Genomic DNA, 24,150 nt, shown 5'->3' with positions numbered 1-24,150 from the left:
ATAATTACTTGTTTTTCACTAGTATTATGTCATAATTCCTTGTTTGTCACTAGTATTATTTCATAATTACTTGTTTTTCACTAGTATTATGTCATAATTCCTTGTTTGTCACTAGTATTATTTCATAATTACTTGTTTGTCACTAGTATTATTTCATAATTACTTGTTTGTCACTAGTATTATGTCATAATTCCTTATTTGTCACTAGTTATTTCATAATTCCTTGTTTGTCACTAGTATTATTTCATAATTACTTGTTTGTCACTAGTGTTATTTCATAATTCCTTGTTTGTCACTAGTATTCTGTCATAATTACTTGTTTGTCACTAGTATTATGTCATAATTCCTTGTTTGTCACTAGTATTATTTCATAATTACTTGTTTGTCACTGGTATTACTTCATAATTACTTGTTTGTCACTAGTATTATTTCATAATTACTTGTTTGTCACTGGTATTATTTCATAATTACTTGTTTGTCACTAGTGTTATTTCATAATTACTTGTTTGTCACTAGTATTATTTCATAATTACTTGTTTGTCACTAGTGTTATTTCATAATTCCTTGTTTGTCACTAGTATTATGTCATAATTACTTGTTTGTCACTAGTATTATTTCATAATTACTTGTTTGTCACTAGTGTTATTTCATAATTCCTTGTTTGTCACTAGTCTTATTTCATAATTACTTGTTTGTCACTAGTATTATGTCATAATTCCTTGTTTGTCACTAGTATTATTTCATAATTACTTGTTTGTCACTAGTGTTATTTCATAATTCCTTGTTTGTCACTAGTATTATTTCATAATTACTTGTTTGTCACTAGTGTTATTTCATAATTCCTTGTTTGTCACTAGTATTATGTCATAATTACTTGTTTGTCACTAGTATTATGTCATAAGTCCTTGTTTGTCACTAGTATTATTTCATAATTACTTGTTTTTCACTGGTATTACTTCATAATTACTTGTTTGTCACTAGTATTATTTCATATTTACTTGTTTGTCACTAGTATTATTTCATAATTACTTGTCTGTCTCTAGTCTTATTTCATAATTACTTGTTTGTCACTAGTGTTATTTCATAATTCCTTGTTTGTCACTAGTATTATTTCATAATTACTTGTTTGTCACTAGTGTTATTTCATAATTCCTTGTTTGTCACTAGTATTATGTCATAATTACTTGTTTGTCACTAGTATTATGTCATAAGTCCTTGTTTGTCACTAGTATTATTTCATAATTACTTGTTTGTCACTGGTATTACTTCATAATTACTTGTTTGTCACTAGTATTATTTCATAATTACTTGTTTGTCACTAGTATTATTTCATAATTACTTGTCTGTCTCTAGTCTTATTTCATAATTACTTGTTTGTCACTAGTATTATATCATAATTACTTGTTTGTCACTAGTCTTATTTCATAATTACTTGTTTGTCACTAGTATTATTTCATAATTCTTTGTCTCTTGTCTTATTTCATAATTACTTCTTTGTAACTGGTATTATGTCATAATTACTTGTTTGTCACTAGTATTGTGTCATAATTCCTTGTTTGTCACTGGTATTATTTCATAATTACTTGTTTGTCACTGGTATTATGTCATAATTACTTGTTTTTCACTGGTATTGTGTCATAATTACTTGTTTGTCACTAGTATTATTTCATAATTACTTGTTTGTCACTAGCCTTATTTCATAATTATTTGTTTGTCACTAGTATTATTTCATAATTACTTGTTTGTCACTGGTATTCTGTCATAATTACTTGTTTGTCACTAGTATTATGTCATAATTACTTGTTTGTCACTAGTCTTATGTCATAATTACTTGTTTGTCACTGGTATTATATTACTTTTTTGTCGCTAGTCTACTACTACTTTCAGCTGCTCCCGTTAGGGGTCGCCACAGCGGATCATCAGTTTCTATTTCTTCCTGTCTTCTGCGTCTTCCTCTGTCACACCAACCACCTGCATGTCTTCCCTCACCACATCCATAAACCTCCTCTTTGGCCTTCCTCTTCTCCTCTTCCCTGGCAGCTCCATATTCAGCATCCTTCCCCCAATATACTCAGCATCTCTCCTCCACACATGTCCAAGCCATCTCAATCTGTCTCTCTTGCTTTGTCTCCAAACCGTCCAACCTGAGCTGTCCCTCTAATATAATCGTTCCTAATCCTGTCCTTCTTCGTCACTCTCAGTGAAAATCTTATCATCTTCAACTCTGCCACCTCCAACTCCGCCTCCTGTCTTTTCGTCAGTGCCACTGTCTCCAAACCATATAACATAGCTGGTCTCACAACCATCTTGTAAACCTTCCCTTTAACTCTTGCTGGTACCCTTCTGTCGCAAATCACTCCTGACACACTTCTCCAGCCACTCCACCCTGCCTGCACTCTCTTTTTCACCTCTCTACTGCACTCCCCGTTACTTTGGACAGTTGACCCCAAGTATTTAAACTCAAATGCCTTTGTCACCTCCACTCCTTGCATCCTGACCATTCCACTGTCCTCTCTCTCATTCACGCATAGGTATTCCGTCTTGCTCCTACTGACTTTCATTCCTCTTCTCTCCAGTGCATACCTCCACCTCTCCAGGCTCTCCTCAACCTGCACCCTACTCTCGCTACAGATCACAATGTCATCCGCGAACATCATCGTCCATGGAGACTCCTGCCTGATCTTGTCCGTCAACCTGTCCATCACCATTGCAAACAAGAAAGGGCTCAGAGCCGATCCTTGATGTAATCCTACCTCCACCTTGAACCCATCTGTCATTCCAACCGCACACCTCACCATTGTCACACTTCCCTCATACGTATCCTGCACCACTCCTACATACTTCTCATCAACACCTGACTTCCTCATACAATACCACACCTCCTCTCTCGGCACTCTGTCATAAGCTTTCTCTAAATCTACAAAGACACAATGCAACTCTTTCTGGCCTTCTCTATACTTCTCCATCAACATTCTCAAAGCAAACATCGCATCTGTGGTGCTCTTTCGTGGCATGAAACCATATTGCTGCTCGCTAATCGTCACCTCTCCTCTTAACCTAGCTTCTACTACTCTTTCCCATATCTTCATGCTGTGGCTGATCAAATTTATACCTCTGTAGTTGCTACAGTTCTGCACATAACCCTTGTTCTTGAAAATCGGTACCAGTATGCTTCTTCTCCACTCCTCAGGCATCCTCTCACTTTCCAAGATAGTGTTGAACAATCTAGTTAAAAACCCCACTGCCATCTCTCCTAAACATCTCCATGCCTCCACATGTATGTCATCAGGACCAACTGCCTTTCCACTCTTCATCCTCTTCATAGCTACCCTCACTTCCTCCTTGCTAATCCACTGAACATCCTGATTCACTATCCCTACATCATCCGACCTTCTCTCTCTCATTTTCTTCATTCATCAGCCCCTCAAAGTACTCCTTCCACCTTCTCAACACACTCTCCTCACTTGTCAGCACATTTCCATCTCTATCCTTGATAGCCCTACCTTGCTGCACATCCTTCGCAGCTCGGTCCCTCTGTCTAGCCAATCGGTACAAGTACTTTTCTCCTTTCTTAGTGTCTAATCTCTCGTACAACTCACCATACGCCTTTTCCTTTGCCTTTGCCACCTCTCGCTTCACTTTACGCTGCGTATCCTTGTAATCCTGTCTACTTTCTTCATCTCTCTGACTATCCCACTTCTTCTTTGCCAACCTCCTCCTCTGTATAATTTGCTGTATTTCCTCATTCCACAACCAAGTCTCCTTGTCTTCCTTCCTCTGTCCTGATGACACACCAAGTACCTTCCTAGCTGTCTCCCTCACTATTTCTGCAGTGCTTGCCCAGCCATCTGGCAACTCTTCACTGCCACCCAGTGCCTGTCTTAACTCCTCCCTGATCTCCACACAACAGCCTTCCTTCAATTTCCAGCACTTGAGCTTCAGCTCTGCCTTCACTCGCTTCCTCTTCTTGGTCTCCAAAGTGATCCTACAGACCACCATCCGATGCTGCCTAGCTACGTTCTCCCCTGTCACCACCTTGCAGTCTCCAATCCCTTTTAATTCAATTCAATTCAATTTATTGTCATTAAAAACAATGTGCAGGCATATGTTAAAAATGAAATGAGGGCTGTGGCTTCACCAAACAGTGCAAGATAGACACACACAAACACAGCAAACACGGTGTAAGATATACACACATGAAGACCAAAAGCTAAAATAAGTTAAAAAAAAAAGAGCTGGAGTACAAAATATTTGAAAATATCTACAGACATTCAGTGGGTAGCCAGGTTCAGGTGGGCAACAGCTTGTGGAAAGAAGCTGTTTTTGAGCCTGGTAGTGCGGGCTCTGAGGCTCCTGTAGCGCCTCCCAGAGTGCAGGGGGGAGAACAGTCCATGGTTGGGGTGGGTGGGATCTCTGCTGATGCTCAGACCCCTTCAAAGGCAGCGTTTTTGATAAATGTCTTTTATGGCTGGGAGCTGGGTACCAGTGATATGCTGGGCTGCCTTGACGATCCGCTGCAGAGCTTTCTGGTCTACTGAGGTGCAGTTGCCGTACCACACTGAGATGCAGATGGTCAGGATGCTCTCTATGGTGCAGTGGTAGAAGTTGGTGAGAATTTTGGGGGGTAGACAGGCGCTCCTCAGCCTCCTCAGGAAATGCAGGCGTTGTTGGGCCTTTTTCACAAGGGCCAGGGTCTATAATGTCCACAAAAGGTCCTCGCTGACGTGGACTCCAAGGAATTTAAAGCTGGAAACACGCTCCACTTCCACCCCAATGATGTGAATGGGGGAGTGGCTGCAGCTTCTAGACCTCCTGAAGTCCACAATCAGCTCCTTTGTCTTCTGCACATTAAGGACAAGATTGTTGGTAGTACACCATGATGTGAGGTGCTCAATCTCGTCTCTGTAGGCCGTCTCGTCATTGTTGGTGATACGGCCAATGACTGTGGTGTCATCTGCAAACTTAACTATAACATTTGAAGGGTGAGTTGGCAGGCTGTCGTGGGTAAAGAGGGAGAAAAGGAGGGGGCTCAGAACACAGCCTTGAGGGGCACCTGTGCTGAGGGTCAGGGTGGAGGAGGTGTTGTCACCTAACCTAACAGACTGAGGTCTGTTGGTCAGGAAGTACAGGATCCAGTTACAGAGAGAGGGGTTGAGGCCAAGGGAGAGGAGTTTGGTGGTTAGTTTGGCGGGGATGATAGTGTTGAAGGCAGAGCTGTAATCTATAAACAGCATCCGGATGTATGTGTTGTTAAGCTCAAGGTGGGTCAGAGCATCGTGCAGGGCAGTGGCAATGGCATCCTCAGTAGAACTTTTGGGACGGTAGGTGAACTGATGTGGGTGAATGTGGGGGGGATAATGTTTTTGATGTGAGCCAGAACCTGTCTCTTAAAGCACTTCATGGCAATGGGGGTGAATGCTATGTGTCGGTAGTCATTCAGACATGTGGATGTTGGTTTCTTGGACACAGGAATGATAGAGGTGGTCTTAAAGCACACCAGGACTTTAGATTGGGACAGTGAGAGGTTAAATACAGGTGTGAAGACCTCAGCCAACTGGTCGGCACATTCCCGGTAGACCCAACCCGGTATGCCGTCTGGTCCGGCAGCCTTCCATGTGTTCACTCTACACAGTGATTCTCTGTCCTCTGCGACTGATAGAGTGAGGACCTGGTTTTCTGGGTGGCTGTGGATTTTTGTGGCTGGGTCAGTATTGTCCTTGTCGAAGTGGGCACAGAAATGGCAGGGAGGCATCGTGGACAGTGGGACCGCAATTAGAGCTTTTGTAGTCTGTGATGGACTGAATGCCTTGCCACATTCGCCGGGGATCCGGACTTTCAGCAGCTGCCGGACCTCACTCGTCATACAGGGTTTCTGGTTTGGAAAGGTGCGGACTGATTTTTTTGTTGTGAAACTCTCAGTGCAAAAGTTAATGTAGGCTAGTATGGCAGATGTGTGTTCATTAATGTCTATAGGGGAGCCATGGGTAGCTGAATGTACAAAAATACTCCAGTCTGTGTTTTCAAAACAGTCCTGGAGTTCAGAGACTGCTCCTTCTGGCCAGACAGTGATTGTCTTTACTGCTGGCTTGACCCGTTTTATTAAGGGTTTGTAGGCTGGGACCAGGAACAGACAGAGGTGGTCAGCATGCCCCAGATGAGGGCAGGGAGTAGCTTTGTATGAGTCCTTGATGTTTGTATAGAGATGGTCCAGGGTGTTTTGTCCCCTAGTGGGGCAGGAGACATGCTGGTGGAATTTGGGCAATACAGCCCTGAGGTTAGCCTGATTAAAGTCACCACCTGTGATAAAGGCATTGTCCGGGTGTTGGGTCCTGTCTGCTGATGGCACATTGTAGCTGCTTAAGTGCTACCTTAGCATTAGCATGTGGGGGGGGTGTATACAGCGGTGATGGTAATGGCCGTTAGCTCCCTGGGCAGGTAAAAAGGCCTGCACTGAATCATAAGGAGCTCCAGATCAGCAGAGCAATGCCTTTCAACCATCTTTATATTGTTGCACCAAGAGTTACTGACATAAATACTCAAACCTCCTCCGCGGGTCTTGCCGGAGTCCGCTGTCCTGTCGGCACGGAAGGCTGTGCGGCCCGCTAGCTCGACTGCCGAGTCGCTATGTTGCTGTTGAGCCAAGTCTCCGTAAACATCAGCAGACAGTAGTTCTGCAGCCTTTTCTGAGAGGGCAGCCTGAGTCTTATCTCCTCCATGTTGTTAACTAACGACCGGACATTAGCCATGAAGATGCTGGGGAGGGACACTTTGAAGAGAGCGCTACTTAGCTTAGCATGTAGCCCGCCTTGTTTCCCCTTCTTCTGTTTACGTTGCCGACGGGGCAGCGTTTCCACTGCGAGACCGGTGAGCGGCTCATATGGATGGGGGAGTTGTCCGTGATGGTGGAGGGAAGTGAGTAATCCGTTCTGAGGTTTAACACTTCCTGACGGTTGTAGCAGAGTGCAGGACCTACACTTGTAAATAAACTTAAAACTAACCTGTGAATAACAAAGAAAACACAACACTGAACAGGGAACCACAGTAGCCGCTGCGTCCAGCGCGCCGCCATCTTGGTTTTACCTTCTACATAAGATATAGTCCACCTGTGTGCACTTTCCTCCACTCTTGTACGTCACCCTGCGTTCCTCCCTCTTTTTGAAATATGTATTCACCCTTTGCAGACACGTCACAATTATCACGTGACGAGGGAGACTGCGCCATGACGGACGGCAGGAAGTGATAGACCGGGAAATTCAAAAGCGAACAACAAAAACAAACAAAATATTGCGACGGATGAGTAGCTATTGTAGTTTAAATTGAAGTGATGGCTACCAATAGTCAGAGTAATGTTTTGGAGTTGTCCTGTGAAGTGAGTCACCTTGTAGGATGTTGTGTCTTCTCTTATGCACACTATTGTAGTGTTACTATTCGTGGGTTACTAACTTAATCACTATTATATATAAGTACACGGAGACGAGGATGCGGCACAAGTCTGATCTTTACTGACGGAGACATCACACACTACTAGGCTCGACCAGTGTATTACAGAACTCAGTAGTGGTGACAGTCCAACACAATCGAGCACCGAGTGCTCGATCCAATACACCACATAGGACGGACAAAGAGCGATATGTGGAGAAGCTAGCGATAGCAGGGTTAGCTACCGACCCGTGCCTTCTTCCTACCGATGTGTTCACGGATCTAGCAAAACCGTCCAGTCTGCCCGAGTTCAGTCCACACGGTCTGTACCACTGTGTTACCAACGGAGTGACCCCCCCACACACACACACACACACACACACAGGCGCTGACCTAAAAGCATATACAAGTCTGGAAGCTGACCAGTTCTTTGTAGCTGGTGGGGTTACAGAACCGCGGTGCTACGCTCACAGCAGGGGGATGTACCTCATAATGGCAAAGGTAAGACATAGCTAGCTAGCCAGCTGTGTATGTTTTTAACCTGATTCCCTTAGGACAGTGTTTCACAACCGGGGGTCCGCGGACCCCTAGTGGTCCGTGGTGTAATTGCAAGGGGTCCGTGAAAATAAAATATCTTTAAAAAAAAGATCCTATGACATTTATAGAAATAGGATTATTTTACTCAAATGTGACAGACCTTTATCTACCTAAACTATAAAGGGTAACAGGTCTTTTTTCTCTAATTACATCTGTTTCACAAGTGTAATTTATTGTATTTTAATAAGAGATCTCGCTCCCGTTTGCATTGTTAGAAGTTACTGCATAAACATTCTGTTGTTACATATATCTGAACGTTACTGCGTAAAAATTCTGTTGTTACATATATCTGAAAGTTACTGCATAAGAATTCTGTTTTGTTAACTATATCTAAGTTACAACTGAAAGCTCTTATTTTTGCCCCAAAGAGTGAATAAATGCTATAATGCAATTTAAAATGCAGTTTCTACTGTTTCTATCAAATTGCAACCCCCCTCCCCCAAGATCAGGTGGAGGGGTCCTCAGGGTAGATCAAAAATACACAGGGGGTCCAGGACCCCAAAAAGGTTGAGAACCACTGCCCTAGGATGCCATCAAAACTCAAGTCGACTGTAACCAAAAGCAGCCCATACTTTCCTTGCCATTTCATAGTAGGCTAGACAGTCTTGCCATCTAGCTAGCATTTGGGTCATTCCATTGAAAGTGTTAAGTTTGAGTCCACAACATTCAAAGGGGACAAGGAGGCATAATGAAACTGTCAGTAATGTTTTCAGTGTCTGAAGCCACTGATTCAAGTGTACTGGTTAGCATGAAACAAAATACAATTAAATAATAACTATACAATTTGTATATTTTAGCTGCATAATTTTTGGTTAAAATATATATATATTTTAACCAAAAATTATGCACTTTTAATTTAATTAACACATTTCATATGAAGAGGGAAGTATTTTTGCTCATAAGAACAATAAAAGTCTGAGATTTATGTGGTATTTTTCAAGTGTTACCTTACATGAATGTGAGAAATGGTCAGAGTGGACATGAGAAAATGATTTTAATTTAACAAAAACAGCTAAAATATACAAATTGTATATTTATTATTTAATTGTATTTTGCTTCATGCTAACCAGTTAACTTGAATCAGTGGCTTCAGGCACTGAAAACATTACTGACAGTTCTATTATGCCTCCTTGTCCCCTCTGAATGTTTCGGACTCAAACCTAACACTTTCTATGGAATGACCCAAATGCTAGCTAGATGGCAAGACTGTCTAGCCTACTATAAAATGGCAAGAAAAGTATGAGCTGCTTTTGGTTACAGTCGATTTGAGTTTTGATGGCATCCTAGGGGAATCAGGTTAAAAACATACACAGCTGGCTAGCTAGCTATGTCTTACCTTTGCCATTATGAGGTACATCCCCCTGCTGTGAGCGTAGCACCGCGGTTCTGTAACCCCACCAGCTACAAAGAACTGGTCAGCATCCAGACTTTTGTATGCTTTTAGGTCAGCACCTGTGTGTGGGGACACTCCGTTGGTAACACAGTGGTACAGACCGTGTGGACTGAACTTGGGCAGACTGGACGGTCTTGCTAGATCCGCGAACACATCGGTAGGAAGAAGGCACGGGTCGGTAGCTAACCCTGCTATCGCTAGCTTCTCCACATATCGCTCTTTGTGCTGTCCTACAAAGCTGGCTCACTTCACAGGACAACTCCACAACATTACTCTGACTATTGGTAGCCATCACTTCAATTTAAACTATAATAGCTACTCATCCGTCGCAATATTTTGTTTGTTTTTGTTGTTCGCTTTTGAATTTCCCAGTCTATCACTTCCTGCCGTCCGTCATGGTGTTCATATTTCCCGCGAGTGGGACGTGACGTCACGTGCAAAGGGTCAATTCACCACAGCCATTTCCATCCTTTTCGCAAAATCCACCTGCATCTGTCCTTCCACGTTTCTCTCCTTGACACCATATCTACCCATCACCTCCTCATCACCTCTGTTCCCTTCAGCAACATCTCCACTGAAGTCTACTCCAATCACCACTCTCTCCTCCTTGGGTACCCTCTCCACCACATCATCCAACTCACTCCAGAATTTTTCTTTCTCGTCCATCTCACACCCAACTTGCGGGGCATATGCGCTGATAACATTCAGCAATAAACCTTCAATTTCCAGCTTCATACTCATCACTCTGTCTGACACTCTCTTCACCTCCAGCACGCTCTTGACATACTCTTCCTTCAGAATGACCCCTACCCCATTTCTTCTCCCATTCGCACCATGGTAGAAGAGTTTGAACCCACCTCCGATACTCCTGGCCTTACTCCCCTTCCACCTGGTCTCTTGCACACACAGTATGCCTACCTTTCTTCTTTCCATCATGTCAGCCAGCTCTCTCCCTTTACCAGTCATAGTGCCAACATTCAAAGTTCTGCCTCTCACCTCCACACTCCTACCTTCCTCTTCCCCTACTCCCTCTGGACATGCCTTCCCCCTCTCCTTCTCCTTTGCCCAGCAGTAGCATAGTTTCCACATTCACCCTGCTGGTTAACAGTACTGGTGGTCGTTGGTAACCCGGGCCTCGACCGATCCAGTATGGAAATATTATTTATGAGCCACATATTTAATTTGGCAAAGATTTTACGCCAGATGCCCTTCCTGATGCAAACCTCCCCATTTATCCAGGTTTGGGACCAGCAATAAGAATACGCTGGCTTGTGCTCCTCATTGGCTGGGTTATTGTTTAACTGCTTTAATTGTTCTTATTGTTTAACTGCTTTAATTGTTCTATTGTTGTTGTTGCAGGAATCATCTGAAAGCACCAACACCACCATTGAGGATGAGGATACAAGAGGTAACTTAGTCTGTGTGTGTGCACATGCACACACACGCACACACGTGCACACACGCATACACACGCACACATGCACACAGAATGTTAGAGAAAAATAAGTCAGTAACAGATGTCACAGGGAGGTGAATCAGTTCACCTGGACACAACCTTTACTGCCAGAAACGTTTCATCATCATCTAAGTGACCTCTGCAGTCTCAGCTGACAGCAGGTACCCCACCCTTATAAACAATACAGTGGCTGCAGGTGTCCCACCCTTATAAACAATACAGTGACTGCAGGTACCCCACCCTTATAAACAATACAGTGGCTGCAGGTGTCCCCACCCTTATAAACAATACAGTGACTGCAGGTACCCCACCCTTATAAACAATACAGTGGCTGCAGGTGTCCCCACCCTTATAAACAATACAGTGACTGCAGGTGTCCCCACCCTTATAAACAATACAGTGACAGCAGGTACCCCACCCTTATAAACAATACAGTGACTGCAGGTACCCCACCCTTATAAACAATACAGTGGCTGCAGGTGTCCCCACCCTTATAAACAATACAGTGACTGCAGGTGTCCCCACCCTTATAAACAATACAGTGACTGCAGGTGTCCCCGCCCTTATAAACAATACACTGACTGAAGGTGTCCCCGCCCTTATAAACAATACAGTGACTGCAGGTGTCCCACCCTTATAAACAATACACTGACTGAAGGTGTCCCACCCTTATAAACAATACACTGACTGCAGGTGTCCCCACCCTTATAAACAATACAGTGACTGCAGGTGTCCCACCCTTATAAACAATACAGTGACTGCAGGTGTCCCACCCTTATAAACAATACAGTGACTGCAGGTGTCCCACCCTTATAAACAATACACTGACTGCAGGTGTCCCCACCCTTATAAACAATACACTGACTGAAGGTGTTCCCGCCCTTATAAACAATACACTGACTGCAGGTGTCCCACCCTTATAAACAATACAGTGACTGCAGGTGTCCCACCCTTATAAACAATACACTGACTGCAGGTGTCCCCACCCTTATAAACAATACACTGACTGAAGGTGTTCCCGCCCTTATAAACAATACACTGACTGCAGGTGTCCCACCCTTATAAACAATACAGTGACTGCAGGTGTCCCACCCTTATAAACAATACACTGACTGAAGGTGTCCCCGCCCTTATAAACAATACACTGACTGAAGGTGTCCCCGCCCTTATAAACAATACACTGACTGAAGGTGTCCCCGCCCTTATAAACAATACACTGACTGCAGGTGTCCCCGCCCTTATAAACAATACAGTGGCATAACGGCCCAAACCAACGATTGGTTTCATATGCAAATTACTGTGACCATTAACTAGAGTTTCAATGGTCATGTGTACTATTCACAGAGTAGTGGGGGATGTTGCAGTCACCGCATTGTAAGATGGTGACAGATGTACTCTTAGCACCCAACCCCCAGTTCAGGGATGGTCGTTCCCTCTTCACATAGACGGCCTCTTTGACTCCCCATTCAAACCAGTGTTCCTCCCTATCAAGGATGTGCACATCCTCATCCCTGAAAGAGTGGCCACTGGCCTGTAGATGGTGTGGACTGTGGAATCCTGGCCTGTACATGGTGTATACTGTGGAGTCCTGGCCTGTAGATGGTGTAGACTGTGGAGTCCTGGCCTGTAGATGGTGTAGACTGCGGAGTCCTGGTCTGATGTGTTAGCTCTCCTGTGTTGTGCCATCCTCTTGGCCAGTGTCTGTTTAGTTTCCCTGATGTACAATTCACAGCAAGCCTCCTGGCACTTAACAGAGTACACTATATTGCTCTGTTTCTCAAAGCTAGATTATGTTGTTAGCCACTTATCTTGGTGGTTTTGTTTACACACACATTTTTTACATATGTAACACTGCTACCGAGAAGCACTTGGGGGGCTAAGAGTACATCTGTCACCGTCTTACAATACTGTGATTGCAACTATTCCCCAGTCCTCTGTGAATAGTACACATGACCATTGAAACTCTAGTTAATGGTCATGCCAATCTGCGTATGAAACCGGTTGTTGGTTTCAGTCATTATGCAGCTGTGCTGTTTATAAATTTGGGGGATACCTGCAGTCAGTTGAGACTGAAGAGGTCAGTCTGATGAGTGATGAAACGTTTCTCCCACCAAACGTTGTGTCCAGATGAACTGATTCAACTTTCTGGGATATTCTAAACTGTCAAATTGCTTTCATCACTCACCTCAGCAACAGATCTCTCTCCACCTTCCCTGCATTCTGCCCCTGCCTCGGCCTCACTCTCAAGCTATGTGTATTTCTCAAGCGCAATGGTGGAGTGATAACCAAATATTGAGCAGTATATATTCTTTCACATTGATAATCATAATCTTACTGGAACATCCTCACATTCCTCCACAAATGTTCTCCTTTCGCCGAAACTTCTGGTCCCCTACATCGACCCAGCTTTCCAATGAGGACTTGGCTTCCATGCCTCCTCATAATGAATTCTCTTCACTCCCTGTCAACGAGGCTACAGACACACTCTGTTCCTCACTAGCCTCCTCTCACTGACCTCAGTGACTATCAGTGTCCCCTAGCATCATTCTCCTCCAGCTTAAAAACAGCTAAGACCACTTACTATCAGAACAAGATTGTTGGTGAAAGTGATGCTCAAAAAAAAAAAACTTTTACCTCACACCTCAATCCGCCTCCTCCTCTGACTGCCACTCTGCTCACTCCTGACATGTTCGCCTCATACTTTACTGATAAGGTTTCTGCCATCAGTAACCAGTTCTCTGAGCCTGACCAACTCCATCTGCCGCAGCCAGCTAACGGTGCCTCACTCACCTAATTCTCCCCCCTGACCGAGGAGGAAGTCTCCAAGCTTCTGCTGGACTTTCATCCCACTATCTGTCCGCTGGACCCAATACCATCAGCATGTAACCCCACAGTCACACACATCGTCAACTCCTCGCTTACAACGCGTTTGTTCCCCACTGCATTTAAGCAAGCTCAGGTGATTCCGCTGCTCAAAAAGCCTACACTCAACCCAGCCCAGGTTGAAATCTACAGACCGGTTTCACTCCTACCCTTTCAAAAATACTTGAGCGCACGGTCTTTAACCAAGTCTCCGAATCCCTTTCTGAGAACAATCTGTATGATCCGAATCAGTCTGGCTTTAAGCAAGGTCACTCTACCGAGACTGCACTCCTGTCAGTAATAGAATCATTGGTTTGGCTAGAGCTGCTGGTCAGTCCTCAGCTTTATTGCTGCTAGATCTGTCAGCTGCTTTTGACACAGTTAACCACCAAATTCTCCTCTCCACACTCACTGAGCTTGGTATCTTAGGATCTCCAATGGTTCATGTCCTACCTCTCAGGGAGATTTTTTAGAATATGTTGGAGGGGAGAAGTGTCCAAACCACACAGCGTATCCACAAGGGCACCTGAAGGGTCAGTGCTTGGTACCCTTCTCTTCTTAATATACACCACCTCACTTGGTGCAGTCATCCATGTTTTCTCATACAATTGCTATGCTGACGATACCCAGCTATTCCTATCATTCCCACAAGATGACATCACATTCTCAGCACGGATATCGTCATGCCTTGCTGATATCTCTGCATGGATGCAAGAATGCCATCTTCAGCTTAACCTGTCTAAGACTGAGCTGCTTGTCATCCCAGCCAGTCCATCCTTACAACAAAAGATCAATATCCAGCTCTGATCAACCCAACTCATGCCCACAAAGTGGACCCGAAACCTGGGTGTCGCGATTGATGACCAACTAACCTTTACGGTTCACATGGCCTCGATTGCTCTGTCATGCCGATTTGCCCTGTGCACCATCAGGAAAATTAGACCTTACCTGTCTGAGCATGTAGCACAACTCCTGGTAATTCTGATTACTGCTGGCCATCCTGATTAAAAGCAAGTACCAGTCGAGGCTGCAGGTGGAGGGCAGCCTACGCTTGTTCCTGTCATCAGTACAGCCCCGCATCCACCATCTGTGTGCAGCCAAGATGCAGACTCATTGCTCCAATTAAGGTAGTAGAGAAGGCTATCCATTGTAGGGTAAACAAGTCTAGGTCAAAACCTAATACATGGCTGGACTGCGTATGGTCAATGTTCGATTTGTTACAACATTGTTAGTGGTTGTGTTTATAATGTGAATTCCTGAATATTAAATGTTCATCTGCAATTTTCTCTAGTGGTCCTAGCAATAATTATTAAAGTGTACTGAAGTAGCATATCATATGACATGGTTAAACTACGTTAGAGTAAAACAAATGTTATATATGCATTTGCAAAAACAATACACTCATATCTGGGGATGTTTGATTTGAAAGAGAACTTAATTTAGTTTTAAATATACCTATTCTAATTATCTGTTAATTCCCCCCTCCTCTTTCATCTTTTCTATTTGTGGATGTCTAATTTTTCTAAGATTCACTTTTTATTGACAGGCGAAATCACAAAGAATTGATTGCAGCCACCGATAGCACCTGCTATTTGTCCCGTCCCCGGATCCGATTCACAATATATATTGCGCTAATGATATTACAGAGCAAACACGCCCATAACATTTTGCAACTGACTGAAATTTGCTCTTGTCTGATTGCAATTATCCATGTGCCAAAGTGTGAATGGTGGCTTCCTGCTAAGACCACAGTAGGGAGTTTCTCAGTTAAGTCAAAAAGTGATATTTTCCTGCCTCATGAGCAAGCCTGGCATGACGTTGCCTTCGACTGGCTACAATCACTGCTGCCATGATCATCAGAGATGGCGACAAGTCTGCATATCAGCAGGGGGTTGAGTGGCTGGGGCTCTGGTGTAGTCAGAACAACTTGGAGCTGAACATGCTCAAGACTGTGAAGATGATAGTGGACTTTAAGAGACAACCCTCAACACTGCACCCCTCACAATATCCAATGGCCCTGTGAAAACCGTAGAGCCCTTCAAGGTTCTGGGAACTACAATTTCCAAAGACCTGAAGTGGGAGACCAACATCAACTCCATCCTCAAAAAGGCCCAGCAGAAGATGTTCTTTCTGCGGCAACTGAGGAAATTTGGTCTGCCACAGGAGCTTTTGAGCCAGTTCTACACCACAGTCATTGAATCTGTCCTGTGCAAAACCATCACAGTCTGGTTCAGAGCAGAAAAAAGACAGAATAGGAACAGATTGCCGCCCCCTATATGAGGCTCTGAAGGGCACAGCCCCCAAACACGCCGTGGACTGGTCTGCAGAGTGGGACACGGCTTTTAAGGATGTGAAGGCCGCCCTGGCTGACGCGGCGATGCTGGCACACCCTGTGTCTGGAGCGCCCATCGCCATCACGACGGATGCTTCGGACTACGCTGTCGGCGCGGTTTACGAGCAGTGGGTGAGCGGCGCGTGGCAGCCGCTTGCCTTCTTCAGCCGGCAGTTGAACCTGAGAGAGCGCAAATACAGCAAAATCTTCTTTGATCGTGAGCTACTTGGCCTTTTCCTCGCTGTTTGGCACTTTCGTTTCCTACTGGAGGGCCGTCAGTTCACGGCTTTCGTCGATAACAAACCGCTGGTGTTCACGATGGCCAAGGTGGCAGAGCCGTGGTCAGCCCGCCAGCAACGACAGTTGGCCTACATCTCAGAGTTTACCACCGACGTGAGGCATGTCGCTGGGAAGTCCAACCCGGTCGCTGACTGTCTCTCCCGGGCCATCGCTGGTGCCGCCCATTTGGGACTCGACTACAGCCAGATGGCGGCTGACCAGGCCGCCGACCCAGGAGTGCAGGCATGCAGGACCGCCGTCACAGGGCTGCACACTTGTGACACACTTCAACTGCGTGGGTTTTTTGTTGTTGTTGTTGTTATGGTGAAAGAATAAATGGTGCACGTTGTGTAGCCGAAAGAGAAAGTTGTCACGACTCCTGATTGAGCTCCTCTACAGCGTCATAGTTGGAGGTCAGTTGAATAATTAACAAGAAGTCGCCTCTGTTCAATTCTTCTTTGTTTTCACGATTCCCTTGCAACGGGATATCTTGTTTTGCACAGAATGAAACGAGGTCTATTGCAACTTTAATGTGCTCTCTCTTCCTTTCCACAAGCGCCCTGTTGAGAGCATCTTCGTTCAGCTGCTTGATCGTATGTCCAGTCCTGGCTGACCGCTGTGATTGTATCCTGCGGTTCTGCCCAGTGCTGCAGCATGTGCCCTGCTTTGGTTCGCCGAGATGTTTTAACCTACAGTAGTAGTCCTCTGTTCTTCTGCAATGGCATGACTGTACACTGAGGAAAAGAGGAGGGGCTGCTGGCAATCTGGTGTTTGCGAAATGCGCTGCCACTCCAAACACCTGACTTACCAAGAAGCAAGAAACAAGAACTGTTTTGTTTTTACTGGTCACGTGTTCAGATAAGTGAAGCAGTATTCACTGACTACTATTCACTGGATGAGCCAGTAAAAGGCAAGCCTTCTGATTGGGTGTCCCAAGTGTCAAGTGGGCGGGCCAAGGCCCACCTAGGCCCACCCACAGCTACGTGTCTGGTCCAAATGGGTGGGTTTGTTGAGTCAAGTGAGGTAGATATCACAGACACTGACGGCTGTAAAGTGAACTCTCATGTTCTGGGATCAACACGTGGATGGTATGAGGGGGTAGGACTAGACAAGTTCTCAACTTCTCCTGACCCCTTCTGAACGTTATCGGTATTCTGAGTTGCTTATTCGTCACTTATATGTTACCGATGATTTGGTTTGTTCCTTTATTTGTTGTTATTGTTTATGTTTTTTAACATGTTCAGTAAAATTAATTGATTATTGTGTGAATTGGGCTTCAGTGTGCATGTTTACTCTAGTCTAGAGTATGACAGAGAGTAACATCATGTCCTGTATATTGGTAAATGTGATGACTGATGTCCGACACCCCACCTGTTATAACATGCCCAACACCCCACCTGTTATAACATGCCCAACACCCCACCTGTTATAACATGACCAACACCACACCTGCTATAACATGCCCAACACTACACCTGTTATAAGATGCCCAACACCCCACCTGTTATAACATGCCCAACACCCCACCTGTTATAACATGCCCAATACTACACCTGTTATAATATGCCCAATACTACACCTGTTATAACATGCCCAACACCCCACCTGTTATAACATGCCCAACACCCCACCTGTTATAACATGCCCAACACTACACCTGTTATAATATGCCCAATACTACACCTGTTATAACATGCCCAACACCCCACCTGTTATAACATGCCCAACACTACACCTGTTATAACATGCCCAACACTACACCTGTTATAACATGCCCAATACTACACCTGTTATAACATGCCCAACACTACACCTGTTATAAGATGCCCAACACTATACCTGTTATAAGATGCCCAACACCACACCTGTTATAGATGCCCAACACTACACCTGTTATAGATGCCCAACACTACACCTGTTATAAGATGCACAACATCCCACCTGTTGTAACATGCCCAATACTACACCTGTTATAAGATGCCCAACACTACACCTGTTATAAGATGCCCAACACTACACCTGTTATAAGATGCCCAACACCCCACCAGTTATAACATGCCCAACACAAAACCTGTTGTAAGGCCCTCTATGTCCACTCTGTTACCTGTATAGGACTAAATAGCAAGACTATCTCTCTCTCTCTCTCTCTCTCTCTCTCTCTCTCTCTCTCTCTCTCTCTCTCTCTCTCTCTCTCTCTCTCTCTCTCTATCTCCCCCTCCCAGTGAGAAAACAGGACATAATTAAAGTAACTGAACAACTTATTGAGGCCATAAGCAATGGAGACTTTGAGAGCTACACGTAAGTAACAGCGTACACACATACACACACACAAATTGATGATATATGTCATTGGACTGAAGAAAAAGATAAACGTTCCTAGTTCCATGTCTCCTTTGAGGAAGATTGTTAGATAGGAGAGACAGGGGACACTGAATGGGAGGATTGAAATATTAAAATCAGTTGGGTTTGTAGAATATTAGACAGTCAGTTATGTAAATAAAAATTGAAACTGACGGTTATATTTGTTGGATATTTGTTACCTATTATTTCAGTACAAGTCAAATTAATTTATATAAGCTAGCCCATCAACAGAAAGCATGCCATAGTTAAGTAGCTCATATATATCTTTTCCCACCTATGCACGTGCTCAGAGGTCACTGACTGCAGTTGTAATGCATGAAATTACTTATCAATAACCTTCTAGAACCAGGTTATCTGTTTACGTGCATTTGCTCGATAAATCAATTTTTCTCCCTTTTTCTCCCCAATTGGATTTGGCCAATTACCCCACTCTTCCGAGCCGTTTTGGTCGCTGCCTCACCCCCTTTGCCAATCCAGGGAGGGCTATAGACTACCACGTCTCCTCCCATACATGTGTAGTCACCAGGTGCTTCTTTTCACCTGACAGTGAGGAGTGTCACCAGGGGAACGTAGCGCGTGGGAGGATCGCACTATTCTCCCCAGTTCCCGCCCCCCCTCCGAACAGGCGCCCCGACCGACCAGAGGAGGGGCTAGTGCAGCGACCAGGACACATACCCATATCCGGCTTCCCACCCGCACACATGGCCAATTGTGTCTGTAGGGACGCTCGACCAAGCCGGAGGTAACAAGGGGATTCAAACAAGTGATCCCAGTATTGGTGGACAACGGAATAGACTGCTACGCCACCCAGACGCCCGCCGGAATGTACTTTTTAAGGAGATCAGACAGATATTATGGGGCAAGCCCATTTAGGATTTTATAAATCAGCAGAACACCTTGAAGTCTGATCTAACTTGGATAGGAAGCCAATGAAGGGAGGCAGAAATTGGTGTAATATGGTCAAATTTTCTGACCCAGACTGCGGATGTTGTCGGACATTGGAAAGAACATTTTGAGGAGCTCCTGAACCCAGCTAACACGTCCTCAGTGGAGGAGGTAGAGTGTGAAGACTTGGGAGAAGCCCCGCCCATATCTCTGGCAGAGGTCTCTGAGGTAGATAAGAAACTCCTCAGTGGCAAGGCGCCGGGTGTGGATGAGATACGCCCTGAGATGCTGAAGACTCTGGACATTATTGGGCTGACACGCCTCTTCAGTGTCACGTGGAGGTCGGGGACAGTACCTGTGGAGTGGCAGACTGGGGTTTTCTTATTTAGAAAAGGGGACTGGAGGGTGTGCTCCAATTATCGGGGCATCACACTGCTCAGCCTCCCAGGGAAAGTCTACTCTAGGGTGTTGGAAAAGAGACTCCGACCGATTGTCGAACCTCGGATCCAGGAGGAACAATGTGGATTCCGTCCTGGCCATGGAAGAATGGACCAACTCTACCCTGGGAAAGTCTACGCTAGGGCGCTGTAAAGGAAGCTTCGAACTGATTGTCAAACCTCAGATCCAGTAGGAACCGTGCGGACTCCGTCCTGGCCGTTCAACAATTCAAGATTCAAGATTTAGTTTATTGTCATTTTCACTATGTACCTGCACACATAAATAAAAATGAAATGCCGTTTCTCCCAGCCCACAGCAGTGCAACAGAGAAGACAAAAATACACATCCAAAAACTCCCTAAAAACGATACCACTAAAAACTTTAAAACAGAGAACAAAACAAAAAAGCACAATTAACAACACAGTCCATTCAAGTGCAACACAGTCCATTAAAGTGCCATTTCAGTTTAAATGTTTACAGCTGGTGTCTGCCAATGAGTGACCAGAACTGATGGGGGGGGGGGGGGGTCAGAGGGTAAGTGGATGGACATGACCGTGGGGGGTGGGGGGCACAGTTTGTTAATAATCCTGACTGCTTGTAGGTAGAAGCTATTTAGCATTCTGCTGGATTTAGCACAGATGTTCCTGTACCTTTTCCCAGACAGCAGGAGGGAAAACAGGTTGTGAGAAGGAGGGTGGAGAGGTCCTTAATGATGCTGGAGGCTCTGTGAACACAGTGTTGATGCTAAATCTCCAACAGGAAGGGGAGAGGGGCACAGATGATCTTGCTAGCTGTCTTCACTATCCTGTTCAGCTGGTGTTGTTTGGTCGCTTTGCAGTTACTGAACCAGGAAGTGAAACCGTAGGTTAGAATTCTTTCAGCGGTGCCCCTGTAGAGGTGGTGAGGGCTGGAATGGGGAGGCTTGCCCTTTTAAGTCTACAGAGGGGATGTAGATGCTGTTGGACCTTTTTAACGATGGCCAAGGTATTAATGGTTGAGGTCAGGTCGTCCGCCAGGCGCACTCCCAGAAACATGATGTTACTGACCCTCTCCACAGTGGCACCATCGATGGTCAGCAGCATAGGATGGTGCCTGCCGGGCCTCCTGAAGTCAATCACCATCTCTTTTGTTTTACTTATATTCATGGAGAGGTTGTGGGATTTGCACGATTCCATTAGCTGCTCCACCTCCATCCTGTATGCAGATTTATCATTATTGCTGATGAGACCCACTACTGTTGTATCATCTGCAAACTTGATGATGGGGTTGGTGTCAAATTTGGCAGTACAGTCATGGGTTAGCAGGGTGAACAAGAAGGGGCTCAGGACACAGCCCTGGGGTGAACCTGTGCTCCCTAAGATGGAATTTGATGTGTGGCTGCCCACCCTGACTGTCTGCTGCCTCTGTGTCAGGAAGTCCGGGACCCAATTACAGGTACCAGTGTACACGTTCAGCAACCTCAGCTTCTCCACCAGTTGTTGTGGTATGATGGTGTTGAATGCCGAGATGACTCGATGAAGAGGATCATGGCATAGGTGTTCTTCCCTTCCAGGTGTGACAAAGTGAGGTGGAGTGTGGTAGACATTGCGTCATCTGTGGATCGGTTGGCTCTATATGCAAACTGTAGGGGATCTAGGTTTGCAGTGAGGCAGGCCTGGATGTGCTGCATGACAAGCCGCTCAAAGCACTTCATAACTATGGGAGTGAGGGCCACAGGGCGGAAGTCATTCATACTGGCTGGGTTTGACTGTTTGGGCAGGAGAATGATGGTGGCACTTTTGAGGCAGTTGGGCACTTCTGCTTGACTGAGCGAGGTGTTGAAGATGTCTGCAAAAACATCTTTCAGCTGTTCTGCGCAGTCCTTAAGAACATGCCCAGGTATGTTGTCTGGCCCCACAGCTTTGCGTGGGTTGACACTGGCAAAGGCCTTCTTTACCCCAGCTGTAGACAGCTGGAGTACTTGGTCCCTTGGTGATGATGGAAGTTTATGTGCCTGCCTGTTGTTGGTTACCTCAAAACGTGCAAAAAAGTTATTTAGTTTGTCTGGGAGGGAGGGATCTTTATGTCATGCCTGTGGGGGTGGGGGCTTGTAGTCGGTTATTACTTGAAAACCTTGCCAAAAGCACCGTGTGTCTTTATTATCAGAGAAATGGCTGTTGAGCTTTTGTCCATACAGCCTCTTTGCCTCTTTGATACCCCGGGACAGATTTCTCTTGGCCAGTCGGTATGCTGCAGTGTCTCCAGATCTGAATGCAGCATTTCGGTTTCTCAACAGTGAACGGACCTCCCCATTCAACCAGGGTTTCTGGTTGGCCCGCTTCTTGATAGATTTGACCACTGTCACATCATCTATGCATTTGTTAATATAGCCTATTACGGACTGAGTGTATTCCTGCAAGTCAATGACATTGTTGTATGTTGCTGCCATTTTACAAATGTCCCATTGTGTGTTTTCAAAGCAGTCCTGCAGTGATGTATTGCCTCCTGTGGCCACATTCGGACTTCCTTGAGTACCAGTTTCTCTCGTTTCACCCAAGGTCTGTATGCCAGAATCAGCATAACAGTCAGGTGATCAGAGTTTCCATTGTGGGGGGGGCTGCTTCATAGGAGTTTTTAATGTTCGTGAAAACTAGGTCTACGTGTTATCGTCCCTTGTTGCAAAATTCACGTGCTGGTAAAACTCTGGTAAAACAGACTTGAGGCTTGCCTGGTTAAAATCTCCTGCAGCAATGAAGAATGCATCAGGGTGAGCCGTCTGTTGTTCACTGATGGTGTTGTAGAGTTCATTCATAGCCTTCTTCACTTTAGCACTCGGTGGTATATAGACTGCCACAAGGACCATTGCCGTCAGCTCCCGCGGCAAGAAAAAGGGTCGGCACTTTACCGTCATGAACTCTATGTGCGGTGAACAGTGTGTAGAGACTACCTCGGCATTTTGGCACCATGGGTTGTTGATGTAAACGGCCAGGCCGCCTCCCCGGAGCTTTCCAGATCGCAAAGCTACTCTGTTCACTCTGTGGAGTGTAAGCCCATCCAGCTGAATTGAGGTGTCCTTGATGTTTTTATTGAGCCACGTCTCTGTAAACACGGCGACACAGCAGTTCCTCAAGCTGCGCTGGGAAGCTCTCACAAGCCTGATATAGTCCATTTTGCTGTCCAGAGAACGAACATTAGCCAGCATGATTGTCAGAACGTCCGGTTTGTATGGGTTAGCAGTTAGCCAACTTGCACACCTCCGTGCTTGCCCCGCTTCCGCATCCTGTCACACCGCTTTCGGTGTTTCCTCTCGGGCGTAACTTCGAGCAAGGCAGGGGTCTTTGGGCCCACTGGACATAGCAGACCAAGCTCACCCAGTCGATTTAACGTCAGCCCTCCAAGCCAGTGTTTGTCATTGCTAATGTCCAAAAGAAATCGACGATCATAGACATATTTCCCTCGTACTCCACATGATGACACAAATTTAGACGTAGACATAGACGTGGACAAAACACTGCATAGTCGGCCCTAGGTGAGGCCGCCGCAAACATCAGTCGCGCCACCATATTGAGAGATATGAGCAATATATGATGAGACAATGGACCAACTCTACCAATGGACCAACTCTATGGACCAACTCTACCCTTATGGAAGTGCTGAGGGAGGCATGAGAGTCTGACCAGCCACTCTATAAGTGTTTTGTGGACTTGAAGAAGGCTTATGATCATGTACCCTGGGGTACTCTGTGGGGGGTATGCGGGAGTATGAGGGTACCGGGGCAGTTGCTGCAAGCCATCCGGTCCTCATATAACCAAAGTGAGAGCTGTGTCCGCATTCTCAACACAAAATCAAACACGTTTTCAGTGAGTGTCGGACTCCGCCAAGTTTGTCCCTTGTCTCCGATTCTGTTTGTGATATTCATGGAAAGGATCTCAAGGCAAAGCCAAGGTGAGGAGTGTGTCCGTTTTGGGAACCTCAGAATGCATCTCTGCTCTTCGCAGATGATGTAGTTTTGTTGGCTTCATCACAACGCAACCTCCTGTGCACACTGGGGTGGTTTGCAGCTGAGTATGAAATGCCCGGGATGAGAGTCACCCCCTCCAACTCCGAGACCATGGTTCTCTACCGGAAAATGGTGGATTGCTCCCTCTG

The 24,150-nt window shown here is 45.4% G+C and overlaps 1 protein-coding gene across 2 annotated transcripts in view; it reads left to right on the top strand.

The window, feature by feature from the left end:
- Nucleotides 1-24,150, top strand: part of camk2a (calcium/calmodulin-dependent protein kinase II alpha) — a 292,509-nt gene that overhangs the window by 256,425 nt on the left and 11,934 nt on the right. For both annotated transcript variants that reach the window (XM_056284736.1, XM_056284737.1), the window contains 2 exons: nucleotides 10,769-10,817; nucleotides 18,561-18,636. In XM_056284736.1, coding sequence (XP_056140711.1) covers nucleotides 10,769-10,817; nucleotides 18,561-18,636 — 125 coding nt within the window. The remainder of the gene's footprint in view (nucleotides 1-10,768; nucleotides 10,818-18,560; nucleotides 18,637-24,150) is intronic.

This window comes from Lampris incognitus, chromosome 8 (assembly GCF_029633865.1).
Source record: "Lampris incognitus isolate fLamInc1 chromosome 8, fLamInc1.hap2, whole genome shotgun sequence".
NCBI lineage: Eukaryota > Metazoa > Chordata > Actinopteri > Lampriformes > Lampridae > Lampris > Lampris incognitus.
This window is presented reverse-complemented; position numbering and strand designations above follow the sequence as displayed.